The 20346-nt window shown below is 33.2% G+C and overlaps 1 protein-coding gene and 1 non-coding gene across 3 annotated transcripts in view; one reads left to right on the top strand and one right to left on the bottom strand.

Moving 5' to 3' along the window:
- Nucleotides 1-463: 463 nt before the first annotated feature.
- The window catches only part of YTHDF3 (YTH N6-methyladenosine RNA binding protein F3), a 41695-nt gene continuing 21812 nt past the window's right edge, over nucleotides 464-20346 (bottom strand). For both annotated transcript variants that reach the window (XM_063079675.1, XM_063079676.1), the window contains one exon: nucleotides 464-3595. In XM_063079675.1, coding sequence (XP_062935745.1) covers nucleotides 3572-3595 — 24 coding nt within the window. In that variant the 3' untranslated portion in view covers nucleotides 464-3571. The remainder of the gene's footprint in view (nucleotides 3596-20346) is intronic.
- On the top strand, nucleotides 13848-13976 carry LOC134364248 (small nucleolar RNA SNORA64/SNORA10 family). Its single transcript, XR_010021808.1, has one exon. It is a non-coding gene; the product is annotated as a small nucleolar RNA SNORA64/SNORA10 family (small nucleolar RNA).

Here is a 20346-nt window from a genome sequence, read left to right as displayed (position 1 = left end):
CAGTGTTGTATGGATCCTGCCCAGCGATAATCAATGCACCACCCAGAGTTACCATGATCCTACTCACATAAACTCTATCAATCCCAAAGGGTAATATACAGACTACTGGAAAAGCTTTCCTTGGTACCAAGAGTGGAAGATCAGAGTTGTTGGACAGCTGGTGCCACTACCTCCTCTTACTACATAAAAATAAATAGGCTCTCTTTCTTTTTTGCTCCAAGTTTAGTATTAAGAGCATGTAATTCAATAAGCTCATTGGAATGGATAAAGATTAGGATAAACTGTTATCATCCCTCTCTATAATTGCCCCACTTAATTTAAATGGCCAACTACAAGGAGTGATATACTCTGTTTGTACTTGAAAGATATGTCAATCAGGAAATCGATAGAGTGGACAAAAATGTTATGTTTTCTGGCAATAGATACATATTTACAAAGATAAAATGGAAAAAAAGAACACAGATAGGAGTGAACAATTTTTATTGAAACCCTCAAAGATTAAAGAGGACCAAATGGTGAGTTTGGGTACCATAACAGAAAATCTCACCTAACTGTACCATCATTCACAGGAATGAACAAACCCAAACACGACAAAATTCAAATTCTCATGTAATTGCTACAAGTGAATGTAAATGAACTAATCATTTTATCATAACCTTCCTTTAATCATACGAAAAAGGGAATTTACATGGTATAACAAAAGATATGCAAAACTTAATGAAAACACAATTCTCTTAAATTTCTCAAACTTAAAGGATGCAGAATGCACTTGAAATGATTAAAATAATTTAAGCTGATTCTTTTTTTATTGCAAACTGTTTTAACATCAGCTTAACCCCCATGCATGGTATTCAAAAAGAACACAGCTTTTGAATTAGAAAGATCACAAGTTAAAATGAGGAATTAAGTACTAAAATTAGGAAAAGGCTGGGTTTCTTTTGAAAGGAATCTTCAAGTACCAATATGTATAGAGAAAGAATACTAATTTTGGTTACATTTTCCCCCTTACTGTTAAATATACAAACTATAATACCTTTCAAAATAAAATACCCACATAAAATAACTTTAATAAGAAACATTCAAACCAGAACTTGGAAAAACATTAAACAAGAAATTTACTGGGTCAATAATGTCTTAATTTATGATTATTCAGACATCTGATTATATGTCTCCTCCTCTTGAGCCCAGGTTCTCTTCCTTTTGGTCCCCACAGTTAAGAGACTTTCAGTTGGTTGTGCTCTTGAGACAACCTTTAAGAATTTCATTTGGAGGGAAAAAAAACATCTTGCAATACACTGACAGACCAGGAAGGAAGAGAAGGTGGGTGCTCTGGAGAAAACTTACATAAAAAGAAAAAGAAAAAAAACCCACAAAATTACCAATTGAAAAGAAAAGGTTGTTGTTTTGTTTTGTTTTGTTTTCCCAAAGGAATGCTGCACCCATTTCACTAAGATTAGAAATCCAGGTTAAAGGCACTGGGATGTACTCCTCATCATTAATAGAATCTCATCCACATTTGACATGTCTGAGTCTACTGCAATCAACCTGTTTGTTGGGTGTTTCCATCACAATTCTTATACAGAAACCTAATATAAATTAAACAAGTTTGAAACCATTTATAATGTAACTAGTTTTATAAAAATATTCAGAGTTGCTAATAAAGCACCAAGAAAAAGAGAACCTCAGGGGGAGGACTCAGATCCTTCCTACAAGGTCACCCATTTACAGTTTTCTCTAGTGGGACCTCCAGAATGACAACAGTCATCTTGGACATGTCCTACCTGTATAATCTTAGGGATGTGGAACATGGCTGTGGTGACTATACCCAAATGCCAATTTTTATTATAAACAGTTAAGAGACATGTTACAAGATTTCATGGCTTACACTTAAGAAGGTAAAATAGGTGCAATTTTCCTTTAAGAAAGTCTTTATTTTATAATATACCATTAAACATTTTGATGTTCCCTTCAGTAAATACTAATATAACTACACTGGGACTACCAAAGAACTGTGAAGTAGCTATGGTTATCTACAAATACTGTATTTTTTTCTCACTTGAATACAGTATTTGTTCATTTTAAGAAAACATTGTACAAATAAAAATTATATAAATGAAATCCTCAAAGAAATATCTGTCCCTAGGAATTTGAGTTGAAGTGACCAAAGACCACAGTAAACGAAAACATTTCTAAACATGATGTAAACATAAATGGAGTAATGCAAACCATCAAGGTATTCAAATCTACTGTATTGCTATTTTCACCTTTAACATATTTTTCTATATAGCTTTCTCCTTTTGGAACAGTAATATAAGGGGCAGTACATTATTTTTATAACCTTATGCCATCAAATCAATTAATACAGATGCTCGACATTGAATTATACAAAATCAATTTGTTTCAAGATACAAAATTAATGTTGATATGTAATTAATGAAAAAAATGTTAAAAAGATAACTATAAGAATACCCAGATATATGCTGTATTCCCATTTATATAGATCTGATCAATAAAACATCAACACATTCATCACTTAGATACTGATTTAATCCATGGATCAAGGCCATATTTTCAAAGTATTTTAAGGATGCCAGGACACTGCAAAAGCTGGAGAAAAGAGTTGAGGAACAGTATATGCTTGCTAAACAAGAACTATGTTTATTTAGCTAGTGAATACCTAGAGTAATAAATTTTTACTTCATGATAGCAATCAGGCTCGCAAACACCCAGAAACAGGAATTAGGGTTTTAAATGTAGTTATAAAGGTCATAAAAAGTCTGATTAGACTGAGGTACATTTACTCAAAATTTTGAGATTCATTAAGTGGTAGCAAACAAAATAATTCCTCAGACAAATGCACATTTTTCAGTATACATATTATTGGGGGAAGGAAGGGAGAAGAATGTGCATTAACTGGTGAAATCCACCAAGCTGCATATCAATATTCTGTTACACCAAACAGTTTGAAGACAAGGGAAATGTTCTAATATATTTTCAGATTATGTTTCATTTGGCTAAAATAGAGCTTAAGGTTGCTTTGCCATGTTAAAAGTTTACTACGATAATTTTTCACATAAACATTTAGACTTGAACTCCAGGACTAAATATGGCATGATTATTTTGCTTTTAATCTGTCAAATAGCTAAAAATTGACAATTTAAAAACTACAACAAAGAAAAAGTTGAAGCAGTGTGACTCTTACATCATTGAACCACTTCTAATGGTTAACTGTTAGTATTTAACAAATTCAAAGAGTTAATGAATCTTTGCATTCATTCAGTCTTCTGTGCCTTAGCTAGGATGCATAATTACAAAAGACAGCAGATACTGGTAAAAGCTTCAGGACAGAAAGTGCTTGACAAAGTTACAGTTCTCAAGTGTGTTTGGTGAGAGTATAAGGGCAGATGCGCTGAAGAAAACCATTACAAGAAGAGTCAATTTTGTGTTAAAGTGTTCAAAGATGTCACCTTAAGCAGAAAAAAAAGCTTTAATAACGTCTTCTTTGACTTATTAGGCATTTCCAGAGTCTACATCATTAGTGTTGTGATTTTAACAGGACAGCTCCATATGGTTATTGTTTGTTTCTATTTCTCTCCTGAAAGAAAAACATAATAAGGATTATAACAAAATACCACCATTATTTAAAGATTTAAACTGTATGTACATATAATGTAAATCATCTCCATACAAAGTTCTTCAATTACAAATTCAAGTAATTAGTTAAAAACGATTTACTATTACCTCAATATATCATAGTGGAATGATTACCACAAAATATTTTAAATGCAGAACTCCAACAAAAATACCTATTTCGGGAGAGTTTTTAGGTCTTCTCCTCAGCCCTATTTTCCCATGGGATTTAGTTTAAGGTGAGATTATTATAATAATGTCTTTAGAGTTCTTTCAATGAGTTTCTGTGAGCTATCAAACAGACTAAAAAACTGTTGGCTGAGGTGAGGGTAAGAGAAAAGATGAAGAGTTGCATTAAACTGCACTAAAGCTATATTAAATTAGGATTTCAGTATTAAAAAATAGTTGGAATCACAAATAGCCTCCATATCTTAGTCTCACAATGAGCATATTATAACTTTTCAGGTCAAGAAGCATGATGAGTGTTAGGTAGATTCAGTTGATTGCTGGTTTACAACATTATTCAGAGAAATATAACAATTCCTTCTATCTAAGAAAGCAGAAACCACTTGAACAAAAGTCATACTGAGTGATGCTTTCATGATGTTTATTATTAGTCAAATACTTATCTTTAATACCTCTGTCTTTGAAAAAATGATGACTACCAATGCACATGCCTATCAACTGAACACATCAAGTAGTTTGTACCACCTTATTTTAATGTGTAACTCAGCCGTTCCCAAACTTTAACAAGCACCAGAATCACCTGGATGGCTTGTCCAAACACTGATTTTCTGCTGGACTCCAGGGTCTGAGGTGAAACCTGTGAATGTGCATTTCTAACAAGTTCACAGGTGATCTTGGACTGCCAGTCAGTCCAGGGACCACACTTTGAAAACCACTGGTGTTTAACGCATGTTAGGACTCTCTCATTTCGTTTTTGCTACTCCCATTTCATTTTTGCATGATTAATACTCATTCAATATGAATATACTTTTCAAGCGGTCAAATAAGTTTCCCACCCTCTGTGACACCATCAGAAAACTATCATTGAAATTCCAAACAGAGCTTCAAGTTCTGTTACTAAAGTCCTTTCTTCTTCATTTCAATATAAGAGTACTTCAAAAAGTTGGTAGAAAAACAGAATTGAAAGATAACACAAATCTTTCCACTAACTTTTTAAGACCCCTCATATACTTAAATAGCATTTAATGCAGAAATAAATGTCCTAGCACATACTAACTACAAATAGAATTATTTCATAGACTCTCAAGTATTAGTGAGATATGCTGAAATAAAAGAATAAAACAAAAATGAAAACAGACACAGGGCTAGATTAATTACATGTTTCAAAAGGATAAACAAAACCAAAAATCCAACAATATCAACAAAGGAAAAAATACAAAACAAGAGTTTGATATCACAAAGTCTAATTTTATAAAGGGCCTAAAAATTCATAAAAAAAAATTTAGTTCTCACCTGCAGAAGATTTATCTGAGGAATTTTAAAGCATGCTCTAATTAGGTATAAAATACATACATACAGGAAGAGGCAAGAACATACTGCCCACTCTTCCCCATAAAATGAATGATCACAACTAGATAAATTCATCAACTTCATGAAGAGCCCCCGAAACTACAGGAAAAGAAATGCAACTCTATCTAAGGATAAGTTAGACAGAGAGGTTTAAACAGAAGGAGATAATGAGCCATAACAATGAGGATCATGTGTTATCTAAGTGGAAGTTGTACTGTAATCCACTGTTTGAACTGTAATCAACTATGCAGCACTTTAACTGAATCACTAAAATATATAATTACATATATATTACAATAAATCTATCTATATATAATAATGCATAACTTACAACTTAATGGACAGGAAAAAAGGAATAAAGAGAATTCCATTAATCCAAAAGGAGAGAAAAGGCAGTGGAGAAGAACTTGAAAGATCTACATTAATTTGAAAGCACAAAATAAGAGGGTAGACATTTATATCATTTATACATTTTTATCAGGAGTTACAATAAATGTAGGCTCATTGATGAAAACTCAAAATATCAGCTCAGAAAGTTTAAAACTCCCATCATACATTATTTACAAGAAATAAACCTAAAACATAAGGACATAGAAAAGTTAAAACCAATGGAGACATGACAACACAAACCAAATGAAGACTCATGCAATTAATTGTATTAATATCAGACAAAATGGACTAAAAGGCAAAAACCATTGTTGGAGATAAAAATAGTCAGTCTCTGAAAAACTAGAATATAGTTATCCCTCAGTATTTGTGAGGGACTGGGTTCCAGGACCTCCTGCCGACTCCAAAATACAAGGATGCTCAAGTCCCTGATATAAAATGGCACAAAATTTGCATATAACCTAAGCACAATCCCCTGTATACTTTAACTTTAGATTACTTTAAAAAAACTAATACAACGTAAATGCTATGTATACAGTTGTTGTATTGTTTAGGGAATAATGACAAGAAAAGAAACTCTGTACGTGTTCAGTACAAACCCAATTTTTCCCCCGAATATTTCAATCCACAGTTGGCAGAACCCACAAATAAAGGGACAACTCTATTAAACTAAAACTACAACTTTATATCAGAATCACAAGGAGAAGGTGACAAATTCGTAATGATAGCAAAAGAACTTCACATTTCTCTTAGTTACTGGTAAAGCAGACAAGTTAGTAAAATATAATATATTTATATATAGATTGAATATACAGAAAACAAAAAACTGAGACAAATAATTACAGGGTACACATATTACTCAGGTACACAAAACAACCACAAAAAGTGACTATATGCTAGACCAGAAAGCAAATCTCAATAAATGCCAAAGAATCAGTATCATACAGATCACATTTTCTGTCATCAGTTTTGGAATTAAAACAAACAGATAACATGGAAAAACTTACCCACATTAGGAAATTCTAAAACATATTTCTAAAAACCTCCAAAAACAATCATAAAAGAAATTAGAAAAGGTTTACATCAGTACAATAGTGAAATAATGTGTACAATTTTTAAAAAGTGAAAAAGCAATGAGCTCATCATCCAACTTAATATATCAGAAAATGAATAACAGTAAGCCCACCAAAAGCAGAAGGCACAAAATAAGATAGCAACAGAAAATAAGAAAACAGAAAACAAAATGAGAATCAAAGAGAACAAAAATTAAAAGCTGGTGTTGTGGGGGAAAAAAATTAACAGAGAAATCTCTCAACTGACTGATTTAAAAAAAGAAATGTTAGAGTGTGGTGCTGATAACACCAGGGTCAAGGGTTCAGATCCCCTACTGGCCCAGCCACCAAATAAACAAATACATACATACATATATATATACAAAGAAATGAAATATAAATAACATCATGAAGACTGATTAGCATAAAAACAGAAACACTATTAATGCCAATATGTCAATAAATCTGAAAGGTTAAGACAAAATAAACAACTATAAAAGAGGTAGAGCTAGTAAGAAGTGCTTTAATTTAGGATACATTTTGAAAGCAAAGCCAACAAGACTTACTTATGGATAAGGGGTAAGAAAGAGAAATACCAAGGATGATTCCAAGATTTTGGGATTTAAACATCCGGTAGAACAGTGGTAATCATACCCTCCACTAAAATGGAGGTTTGGGGCAGGCAAAGAGAACAGGAGTTACACTAAATTTAAGATACTTAAGAGACAATTAAATGAAGGTGTCAAATAGGCAACTGGGGATCAGAGAAAAGGTCCAGCACGGGAATACAAATTTGGAAGTCTTAAGTGCATGGTAAATGTACATCAACAGAACGAAGTCTTCCAGGAGTCTATGGTCCTTTTTTTTTTTTTTTTTAAATCTCTGCTTTAAGACCAAAAAAACCCAAAAACAAAACCCATTTATATTACCAAGATATAAAACTGTGCCTGACACTGTTACTATTAAAAAAATTTTTTTATATAATGAGGTACCTCTAGGCATGCTATGAGCTACAGACCACTAAGAGACCAAGTGAGACTAAGAAATGATAAGCTCTAAGTATCACTAATTTCTGGTGTTATAAAAACAAGGTATACATTACACAGCTGGCATAATTATGTGTACTGGTGTGTTGTTGGGAAGTAACAGAGGGATAAAGAAAATCTGAATTACATGAAAAGGGCCATGAGCCAGTACACCTAAGCAAAGGACGAAGCCCCTTCTGATGGTTCAGAAAAAGGCACTTTAGACACACACTCTTTAGAATACAAACTTTCCAAAGTGATTCACGGAACTCAATTTTTACTTTTAATAATGACTAACATTTCAAAAATGATTTACAGAAGAATCCATCACCCCCCACTGTCCCCCCACCCTTTCCAATTACAGCACTAGTATGCCTCAACCATGCAGATTCTAAGATTTGAGGGCTACTGAGTCTCTAAGAAAAAAGTGGTGGGATAGGGCTTCTTCTCCACCCTGAACTGAGAAAATAAATACACTGAAGACCAACATCAGATCCTAGGGCCAAGACTAGAACTTAGCCTATGGAAATGAACCCAGGAGGACTTCCAACTCAAGCCCTTTTGACAGACATTAACAGATGAGCCAAGACTTCCCTACCTTTCAAGCTAAGGAAGAACAGGAAAACAAAGACTTTCTTCAATGTCCTGAGAGAAACCAACACCTTGCCCTTAACATTAAAGGTAAATGACTTATTTTCCTTCTAATCATCTGTAGGTTTATCACCATTAGCAATATTTCTGTAACCAGACCTCAGCCCAAATGAGCCAGAGGGAAAAAGTAACTATGTGCCTAAGAAGCCACAACATCCATAAAGAAAATATAGATAAGCACTGAGAACACAAATACAATAAAAAACTGAAGGAACACTTGATAAGAAAAGAAACAAAGAAAAGAAACAAAGAAAACAAGCAAGCAGACACTTGAGATCCAAATGTAACAAACACAAAATACACTTTTTGTAGCGTAGAAACCTGATTTGCAAGGTGAAAAATTCAGGAGATGAAATAAAAGGGGATATAGTCACTGCTTAATTTCTGGAGTAGAATATTAAATCCAAGAAATATATCACAGAGCAGGAAAAAAGAGATGAAATACACAAAGGAAAAAATAAGTGAACTGGAGGACAGATCTAAGACAAACTGAAAATTCTAGAAGAAAAGGAACATGGAAAGGAAACAAAGAATAACAAAATATTTCACAAATTCTTTGATATTCCTCCCTACATGAGGTAGTGTTTGATTTTTCTCAAGTTATGTGCTGCACATAGTGATTTGCTTCTAGGGATGCAAAGGGGAAAAAAGGACATTTGTAGTGGAGAAATCCAGCAGACACCACCTTAACCAAGCAATCAAAGTTAATATCACCAGTAATAAATTATGTATGATGAGATGAGAAGGACACATCAATTCTGTGGTATTCTTCAAAATCCATAATCTCAGCTGAATAATGAGAAAGCATCAGTCAAACCAAAATTGAGGGACATCTTACAAAATACCTGGCCAAGACTCTTCAAAAATGTAATGACAAACAAAGATAGAGAAGCGGCAATAGCTTGGAGGAGACTAAGGAGACACAAAAACTAAATGTGATGTTGGTATCCAGACCGAATCTTGAAACGGAAAAGAATACTAGTGGGAAAATTGGGGAAATCCGAAAAAGCCAGATTTCATTAACAGGATTGTACCAATGTTAATTTCTTAGTTTAAATAAATGTTCTATAATTATGTACAGGTTAACATTAAGGGACAGTGCATAAAGGATATACAAAAACTCCTGGTAGTATCTTTGCAACATTTCTGTAAATTTAAAATTACTTCAAAATAAAGTTTTTAAACGTCATCACTAAAGAGTATTTCAGAGAGCAATTTTTTCATAACTAGAAAAGCTACAGTATTCCATTAATCATCTTAATAAAACACATCTAAGATGTTTATAAAAACTGTAAACATTACATATTGTATTTGAACTATTTAATGACAAATAAAACTGGGTGACTGGAACTGTATATGTTTCACTAGTTAAATTCCAAAACTCTTAGTAAAGAAACTTTCAGAGATGGGTTAAAAACCCAAAGTATCCTTGTAAAGTACCTCCTAAGAACTGGAAAAGACCCCCAAAAAGACCTTCAAAAAAGTGGAAGAGGTGAGCATGTGGACTTGCCATGGGTGTGGTGTGCTGCACCACTATAAATTGCGACACACTGAAATTTGTATTGTCCAATAATCTGAAGTAGGTTCCTATATTTATCTCTACTAAAGTAACTATAAATTAATGGAATCGGCAAAGAGGAAACTTTTTGACTGGACTGTATTTAGGAGCCTTTGTACAGCTAAGTCAAGACCCATGATCTAAAGTATTTTTTTAAACATGCTATTATTATAAGAAAGAAAACATGGCATTATGCTATGTGATTAAATGACAATTTCCTTATTCAGTTTCAGAAGAAAAAATAGAATGAGTAATTGTCATTGTATTAGCTTTATGCTGAACTGGGAAATTTTGGAATACAACTTAAATCTGTCTTTATTAAATGTGAACCACTGGTTAGAGCTCAGTGTTAGTAACACCAAAGTCAGAGGTTCAGATCCCAGTACCAGTCACCAAAAAAAAAAAAAGAACAACAGTAATATAATGCTGCTGTGTATATACTATAAGTGCTACAAATAGACTCAGTACTGAAAATATATTGAAACCTCTCAAATGAATGCAACTTTTGATGTAGGTGTTTTGATATGCCTCAAAAAGTATCTGAGCGCCTGAGAACTTGTTAATCTCTTTAGTAATAAAAATACTTCCTGTTTTTTGTTGCATATTTTCATGTTTAAAATTTAATTTTACATTTTTGCTACTGTTAAGTAATATTTGTTCTATGGATAAAACAGGGTTGCTGGTGAAGAAAATTAAAAACAGCCTCATTCACATAATTGCTTAAGTAAAAATATATTTTGTGGTATGTTCGTAAACTTTTAATGAAGCTGTTTGTATTTCTGCTTAAATATAAGTAATGTGTAGGCTTTATATCTGTTTAATATGGCTTTTGACCATTGATTAAATGAAGGAATGTATCTTTTTGGGTTCTAACTACCCCCTCCCCACCAAAAAATCACCAAAGTTAGAAAAATACAACCTGCATACAACTCCCAAATACCAAATGGCATAATGCAGATAAATGAAAAATACATATACGAATATATATTCTATAGGGTAATGTTATTTAATGACTGCCCTGCTTCTCTTTATTGTTGATGAGGATAAAAATGTTACTTAAACCCACCCAAATGCTAAAAGCAGTCAATATATCAGACTTATTTAAAAACAAAAACAAAAAAAACTGTGTGCCTGTTTCAAGAAAAGATGAAGTTTATAAATAAACAATCACTGAAGTTGAAACGTCTAATAGATTCTATTCTTCAGGAAAATTAATGACTTAACAAGGAACAAAATCTGCATAAGTGGCCGAAACCCCAAAAAAAATTCATGCGAAAGAGCAGAAGAGAGCAGTACCCAATGGATTAAAAAACAAACAAAAAACCCAGCTGCTCAAAAAACTGTGCATCTGTGCATGAGTCCAGAGCCCTTAAAGAGCTATAATACTGAGATAAACTTCCAGCATGCACTGTCCCAACAACATGACAGATCCTTTTGCATTAAGAAAGCAAAAGACAAAGACTGTAAAGAAAACAAATCAATTCTGCACTGTCAAACAAATTCAAAACCATACAGTCCTCTGGGGAAAAGATAATGATTTGGCTTTGGAAATAGAAAGGTTCTGTTTTTGGAAGTCAACTCTCCAAATTTTTTAAACTTACGTTTCCATTTTAATGAGACTCTAATGTTATCTTCTCTGCTCCAGTGCCCAAGTTTGTATTTATAAATAAAGAAGTATTTCAGGTTTAAGAAAAAAATAGATGTAGTCTAATACATAAATTATTCATTTCTGCCAAAGATTAAATAAACTCAAAATGTACTATAAAAAAGGAAGAGTTAAGAAGTTCAAATAGAGAAAAACGGTGGAGAACAGTCATAACATGTTAGTTTACATGGCTCAATGAAACCAAGAACACGAGTATAAAATTAAATTTGTGGTCTGAGCTGTGATTTAGCTCAAAATAACACCACTCATCACACAATTTTTGTTTATATGTATTCTTGTTTTTATGGTTTTTACTTAATTTCATGTTTAAGTAATACCATATAAAAAATAAAACATCAAGAAAAAAAGCAAAAACGCATTATGATCAAAAAGAAATAGAACAACCTCAATTTGCAAATGGCATGACTGTTAGATATAAAATCCTAAGAATGTTCTATTAGAAATACAAGAACTAATAAGTGAATTTAGCAATGTCACTTGATATAAGGACATATAAAAATTAATCCTATTTCTGTGAACTACAGCAAGCAATTTGAAAATAAAAACAAAACATAATTCCATTTTTAAAAGCATCAAAAAAAATATGTAACACATGGGGATAAATTTAACAAAAGACATACAGGCTCTTCAACACTGAAAACTACAAAACTCTCCTGAGAGGAAATACGTTTGTCTCTCCAAGCAAACTGGAATTCTACAGTAAGAGTTACTTATCTTTGTTGGCTTACTGGTAACCTTTATCTGTTGAATGAATGAGGGAACACAGTTAAGAAAAGAACATGAAGGATCAAAATATATGGTGATACAGGCTGACTAGAATACAAGATGTGTGCTACAGAATTCTCAGGAAAAAAGGCCTGATAACAGAGGCTCTTAAAAAGCCAAGCAAAGAAATCCATATACAAGTCCATTTTGGATGTCAGATTTTAGATTCTTTACCATAAAATTAAAGTAATTATATTATTATATCTTAGACTGTCTTTCACAAGTAAAATTATTCACTAGTAGCTTTTATTATAGATTCTACTATGCTTTTTTCCCATTCTCTTACGTTATTTCGAAAGCACATCAATATTGAGTGTGTCAAATATGTAAGATACTAGAATTGAAACATCTTTCAATAAATTCAGTTTTCGGCCAAGAGACAGTAAAGTCAATTTCACTCAGAATCATGAAGTCAGTAAAATTTGGTGAGGATTTTCTACAATGAAAAAGGATTAACATCTGCTAAATTATATCTACTAGCTATAAACAACATAAGCATAATTTCACTTTTATTAATAAAATGGAAAAACAGTAGTAAAATAAAGGTTTTACTAACATTCTCATTATTCCACATGTAATTGAAAACAATGCATATCTATATAAATATACACAATGGCTTGAATATTTCTAAAGTGAATCTTTAAAATACCTTTAATATAAAACTTGCCTACTTAAAACTTTAAAAATGACTCCTCAATACTACCAGACTTCATTCAGCTCCTTGAAGACAGGAATAATGAGCTCTATCCCTTAGTGTCTAAAACATGGTAACCTATTCAAAAATGCCTGCTGAATAAAGAATTCGTCAACTCGTGATTTACCTTTCCAAAATTATCATTTTCTATACTGTCCCCTCCCCCAAATTTTAGCTACTTTAGATTACTTCAACTTATCACAATATTCTGTGCTCTGAATGCCTTTCTTGACTTTACTATGAAATCCTACCGATCTTTCAAGGACCATCTCAAAAATTTACCTTGACTTCCTGATACTCCCAATCAAAATTATATTCACTAGGGACAAATACGAAACTTTTAGTCTAATTATTTTGGTTTACACATAAAAACTTGAAGATGTGATCTCAAAAAATATTGCCCAGAATACCACAAATTCAAATCAGATATCACAATTTGATATAATCAATGGTCCATCTGTGAAAATGTTGAAAGTAGTTGTGGCAGGCAGTTTTAGACATGGTGCCCCATGGTCTCTGCCTTCCAGTACAATAGTTCCTCCTTATCTGCAGGGGATCCATTCCAAGACCCCAGTGGATGCCTGAAACTGCAGATAGTACCAAACTTATACACTACATTTTTTTCCTACACATACACACCTATGATAAAAGTTTAATTCATAAATTAGGCACAGTAAGAAAATAACAACAATAAGTAATAATAGAACAATTATAATAATACACTGTAATAAAAGTTAGGTGAACATGGTCTCTCAAAATACCTTATTATACTGTAATAACTGCTCTTGTTGTGATGATGTGAGGTAATAACATGCCCACATGATGAGATAAAATAAGGTGAATGATATAGGCATCATGACACAGTGTTAGGCTACTACTGAAAACTAATTTAACACTGATCACACAGGCCCAGTGCATGCTTGGGTTATTTTCAGGAAGAGAAAGGAAGGCCCTCCTAATGCACGGCACATCTGCTCAAAGTGGCTTCTCTGTTCCTAGGAGTGCGACAGCTTCTGGCCTTGAGGTGGGAGAACTGTACCAAACCCCTCCTGATGTTTCCTGTTCTCTAGCCAAAGCCACCCTTGGTGCTATTCTCCAAAACCTACATATCGGAGTCCCAACCACTGGGAGGAGACTGTGTTCACCAAGTCTCCCTATCAGAAATTCACTGACCATCTTGTAAAGACCCACACCAGAGTCTGTGCACACGATCCAGGCTCCAGCTGTGGTAACAACATAGTGTTTTTATACAAGAAAAATAGAGCTAATTAAGCCTCTTTTTAAAAAGAAAGAAAACTAACTTAAAACTAGTGAATTATTTGTTTCTGAAATTCTTCATTTAGTATATTCGGATCGCCATTGACTGCAGGTAACTGAAACTGTGGAATGTGAAAGTACGGAAACTGAAACCCTGGATAAGGGGCAACTTCTATATTTATACCCTTGTATAATCCCCTCCCCTGAGCGAGGGCTAGACGTAATGAGTGACTTGCTTCTAATCAACAGAATTCAGCAGAGGTGATAGGACATCACTTCTGTAATTAGGTTACAAAAGACTGTAACTTCTGTCCTGCTAGCAATTGGCCCTCAACTTGTTCACTTTCATGAAGCAAGCCTCTTTGTAGGAAAGGCCCATGTGGCAAGGAGCAGAGAGTAGCCTCTGGCCAACAGTCAACTGGAACTGAGAAGCTTCAGTCCAACAACTCTTGAGGAGGACCTGAATATTGCCAACATGAGTTTGGAAGCAGATCCTTCACAAGTCAAGTGTTCAGATGAAACTCTAGACCCAGCCTTGACTGCAGCTTTGTAAGAGACCCTGAAGCTGAGGACCCAACCAAGCTGTGTCCAGATTCCTGACATACAGAAGCTGCAAATCGTATGTTTTAAGCCACTGAGTTTTGGTGAAATGTGTAAGGCAGTAATAGGTAACTAATACAGCAATTCACAATAGAACAAGCACTACGTATACTCACTGATCCATCAGTAGCAAAGCCCTGAGGATGTAATATTAGCATAAATCCAGAACTGTCAGGAAAAGGAGCTATGGCATCTTTTCCTAACTTCATCAATATTCATTGTATGTGTAGGGTAAAATAAACAGAGAAATCTTCATAGATGAACAAAAATGTCTTAGCCATTCCAAGGAACATGTGAAGTCAGCTGAGCACCTCAGTATTCACTTACGGAATAATAAATCTTATCTTCAATAACTACATCTCTTTTCATGAAATAATATTTTCTTTTCTTAGACACATCTATTTTAAATTAAGAAACTGCATGTCATAAACTATTAAACAGGAATAATTCAATACTTTAAGTTATTTTCTGAAACTTAAGATATTTGATATCCACATTAAGTTAAATATATACGGTCCCTTAAGTCCTTATGCATTAGCTGAAGAAAAAAATAAAATAATTTAAAATTCCGTTCAATTTAATGATGAATGTTCACAATTACAGTATGGGAGAAATAGCTCCCAAAGATCTATGTTTAACCTGATAAGCTATAGGTAGTTCATTTACTAAAAACTCATAAAATTCTTTATCAGCCATGAAACATAACACAGCCACTATTAAGAACCTGGGGAAGAAAATAAAAACATATCAAAATCAAAAAATGTTCACTGAAGCACCACTGTGGCTTATAAAGAATATTTACCAAGTTCAGGAGAGACTGTTACTGCAATAAAAATTGAATCATCTTGACTATTTAAAATAGCACAAAGTTTGCCAGAGAAATTTACTTGAACATGTAATATAAAGTTTCTTGGATCACATATGTTAAATCCTGAGCCCAAAACTATTTTCCAAAGAAATATTCTTCAAATTTTACAGTGATCAAAGGAAAAGTAGACTTTATGTACTGAATGTTTCTGTTAATCAGTCAACTAAGCCACAGAGAACTACAACCACAGAAAAGCTTACCAAAAGGTAATCAAATAATCTTCAACCCACATTATTAAAAATAAGTATAGAACGGCAAGGGAAATGCTTACTTATGTTGTCACAGGTATACTTACTATTGAAATAATGTATTTTAAATTAACACCACCTTGAGTACTTTGAGACAGATCTAACATCGGCTCAGAATCAAAGTTATTCCAAACATGAAAAAAAAAATTTTATTGGGCCCTAAAATTTAGTCTTTGGAAATACTAAAGATATAATAATAGCATACATGAGTAACATACATAGAAGACTCTAAAAATTAAAACTATTTAATAGGGGTTTTATCATAATTATGCCTTGCTTATTTCTGCATAAGCTGCAGAGAGCTCAATCTTTTTCTGGAATAGGTAAATGCCATGTTTTGGTCATCTTGAAGTTATAGGTAATTGAGAACAAGTTATTCCTATGTGGAACTGAAAGAGCTATTTACATTTCCTGATCAATAAGGATTTACAAGAATGAAAGGATATAGTAGGATCTAAATGACTAACATTCAGTATAATGGAAATTTTGGAAAAAAGAATTACCTAAATAGTCAATAGTAGATTCTACTGCCATGAAGATTACTTGAATTTATACTAGACAAAAATACTCAGAACCTCATTAATTCTTTGCTTTCTTTCATTTTCCAATTAAACTAGCTTTACCATAGAAATAATACATACAAATAATTTCCTCTGAAGTCAAGTTAAGGTAATTAGTAAATATCTCTTATCTTCCTCTTACCTTTTCTATTTTAAGTTCCTCTGATGAGCTGCCAATAAACCAAAGAGCATACTAATACAAAAATTTCTTTATCAATTCAGGCACTATCAATTCCCATTGCATATGATGAGTAATTTGTCACATTAAATGTACTATATACCTTTCTTTTCTTCTTCCTGTACTAGAAGTCACACTATTTCTAGTTCTAGTGGCTGTGCTTACCACTTTAATATGCTCAAGGCACTACTCCATATTTTCTTTAAACAAATAATTATCTGTTACTTTCAGAGAGATGAGAAAATAAGTTCATTTCTTTACCCTTCTTCAAATCTTTCCTTCCCACTTCATCTTATAATATTCTGTTCTAACTAGGAAATCTTTTATATTCTATTGTCCATTTCTACAAATGAAAAAACAATAGGAAGCATTTATTATATAACTTGAATGACCAAATAAATAGTACAGTGATTAGACAAATGAAGAAGGAAAAATTCAACGACATTCAAACTTTGCAAAAGGAAAGAGATTTTTCAAAGCATTTACTCATTAAAAAAAAATGTCTACTTAGAACCTACTATGTGACAGGCATTTTTCTAGGTGCTAGAGAGTGCTAGAGAATCCACAGAGAGCAAAGCAAGTCCTGCTTCAATAGAAATCTTTGTTCCAATGTAAACAAAGATTATCTAGAAGTTTTTGGATTTTTTTTTATTTCTAGCTTCCTTCACCACCCCACCATCAGTGATTCCCAACCAAGGACCCATTTCATTTGTCAGACTTCCAAGGACCACACTGCCAATTAGTAGAGAGGGTGAGATGCCAAAAGTCTTGAGTTAGTCTATAAACAATGAAGACCTGTCTGACTTTGCATATAGAGTTTCTGTTGAGATATTTGTTTTAGTATAACCAGGTCCTACCAGGTATTATCTTTCTTGAATTCCTTTTTCATTCTGCTGAAATACTTCTTCATGTAACTTTTTCATGAAGAATATGTGGCTAAGTTCTTATAAGCCTGAACTTTATTTTTCCTCCCATCTCCCACCCCACTTCACTGATACAATTTAGCACTCCTCTTTACAGGTGAGGTTCTGTGTCCCACTCCCCTCCACCATGAAATAAGATTTTACATTTGAGTATCCAGGGTTGTAAAGGAGAGAATTCTGATGACAGTCTGATTCTCTTTCCTTTGTATGTAATTTGTCCTTTGCTCAGGAAGCTTTTAAACTATCCTATTGGTCACTTGGTGAGGCCATTTCATCTGAGAACATGTTTTTAGCACTGGAAATTTTTAATTATTCTTACCTTCAATTTTTTTCTGCACTCTTTGTAACACTCCTTTATAGAGATAATAAACAACCTCTCTTTTCACCATCACATCTTTCCCCTTTTTTTATTTTCATCTCTATTGCTCTACATTTGGAAACTTTCTTTGATTTGAAATTCCAGATCATCAACTGGATCGAAAACATAAGCATTTTATTAATCTGCCTGCTCATGGATTTTTTATTTTGACATCCATGTTTCTAATTTCCAAGAATACTTTCTGATTTTCTGTTCTTTTTACATAAGGAATCTTTCTGAACAGCACAAATTACAATTTCATTTGATATTTTAAATTATCTTCTGCTCCCTGAATCATCTATTTCTTTTAATGGGTTTGTCTTCTTTGATTTTTCATCAAGCTTGATTTTACTCAAATATATCAAAATTATGTTTTCAAACCCAAGCATGAAGAACTACACAAATACTAACTACACAAATACTAATGCATGAATTCCTCCTGCGGTTTGAAGTTTCAACAATACACCTCACTCTAATAGAGGGCCTGATATTCTAAGTTTTATATAAACAAACAGGATATGTCAGGTTGGCTCCTCCACAGGAGGAATCTTGTTGGCTGGGAAGCTGAGGAATTCCCATTGCCAAAATAATCGGGGGGGGGGGGGGGGGGGTGCAGTCAATAAGAAAGATCCAGCAATAAAGAGAGATGGAATTAGTTTTTTGAAGTTCTTGTCTACTATAATAAACAGGCTCAAAAATTTAAAAGAAAAACATGAAAAGAAATGAAGAAAGCTACAATAATCACAAACCCACATGTAAAATTTAGAACTATGAAACTTCTCTAAAAGCACAGGAAAAAATTCTCCTAAACTTAGGGAAGGCAAAGATTTGAAAGCAGGTTAGTACAAGCCTTCTAAACTCATTCTTACTATTCAAAGTTGTTTTCACTTCTATTTAACCTGATCCTAGACTGGATATTTTACTAAAGGAAAGAAAAAAGAAATAAAAGACTCTGGATCAACTGGCAGAATATTGTGGTTATATAAGAGAATATCATTATTCTTATGAAATATACACTAGTTTTGGGGGGAAAGAGCACTGACATATGGAACTTATCAAGGAGTTCAAAAAAAAAAAAACATAAAGCAAATGGGGAAGAATGTTAATACAGGTTAATCTAGGTAAGAGTGTTCCACATATAAATCTTATTCTCCCAAAGGAATTTAAAATCATTTCCAAATAAAAAAGAAGAAAAAAAAAAAGACTCACCCATACCATTGCATGTAGCTACAGTTGAATCATTCTACTATGTCAGAAGCACCAATGTGTCTGGCCATTTCCTACTTGATGGACATTTGGATTCTTCCCAGTTTTTTGCTGTGATTGATTGTGCTCCTAATGAAATTCTTATACATATTTCCCAGGTATTTGGCCTTGAATCACATGGTATGTGAATGTAAAACTTTATTAGAAAATGCAAAACTGCTTCCCAAAGTGGCTGTATCAATTTATACTCCCATCTGCAAATGTGTAAGAGGTCTTGTTCATCTAAAACCAATACAATACCTGATAATGTCAAACTTCTTAATTTTGCCAAATGAATGAATATATCTTCTCATGTAGTTACATTTCTTAATTTTTAATAAGGCTAAATATCACTTTATATACTTATTAGTCATATGTGTTTCTGCTCTCATTAAATGCCTATCCATATCTTTTGCCTATTGTTCTATTGGGTTATCTTTTCTTAAATTGGTTGACAGGAGTTCTTTGTATATTCCCGATACTAACCTTTTAATTAGCTATGTTCAAATTTCTTCTTGTCTTTTCAAAAGCATGTCTTTAAAACTTTCTTTAAAGCATCTTTTGATGAACAGATTTTAATCTAGTTAAACTTATCAATCTTTTCTGTTATAATCAGTGCTGTTTGTAGCTGGGTTAAGATATACAGCTGGGAAAATGTGACCTCCACGTACCAGAAGCTTTGAGAAACTTCAGCTAAATACAAAACAGATGAGGTCATATTATAAGAAAACAATAATAATAACTTACAACGGATTTTACTTTAAAAATACAGGCATAAGAAGTAAAGGAAATTGTAGCAAAACACCATTAAATTGTCCTTTTGATGAAGCCAGGAAGGACCTAGAATAGACTGGGAACACATCCTTCATCACTCAGATGACAAGAGCAGTTGACAGCAGTTATGCTGGAAAGCCCAAGTACAAGCACAAGTGTATCAAAGAGAAAATCCACAAATTCTGCCTGGATAAGAGCTAAGGGAACCAGGAAGAAAACTGAGGAAAGACACATGGTACTCCATATGCTAACCAGTTAATAAACAAGGAAAACTGGTTCCTGATATAGTGATTTCAAACTCAAGAAAAAGTCAAATACCTAGCAGTACCCATTGTACTGGCTTTACCTCTTAACTATCCAGAAGCTGATGA

Source organism: Cynocephalus volans, chromosome 15 (genome assembly GCF_027409185.1).
Source record: "Cynocephalus volans isolate mCynVol1 chromosome 15, mCynVol1.pri, whole genome shotgun sequence".
NCBI classification, from domain to species: Eukaryota; Metazoa; Chordata; class Mammalia; order Dermoptera; family Cynocephalidae; genus Cynocephalus; species Cynocephalus volans.
Note: the sequence above shows the minus strand (reverse complement) of the source record. Positions and strands in the feature narration are given on the sequence as shown.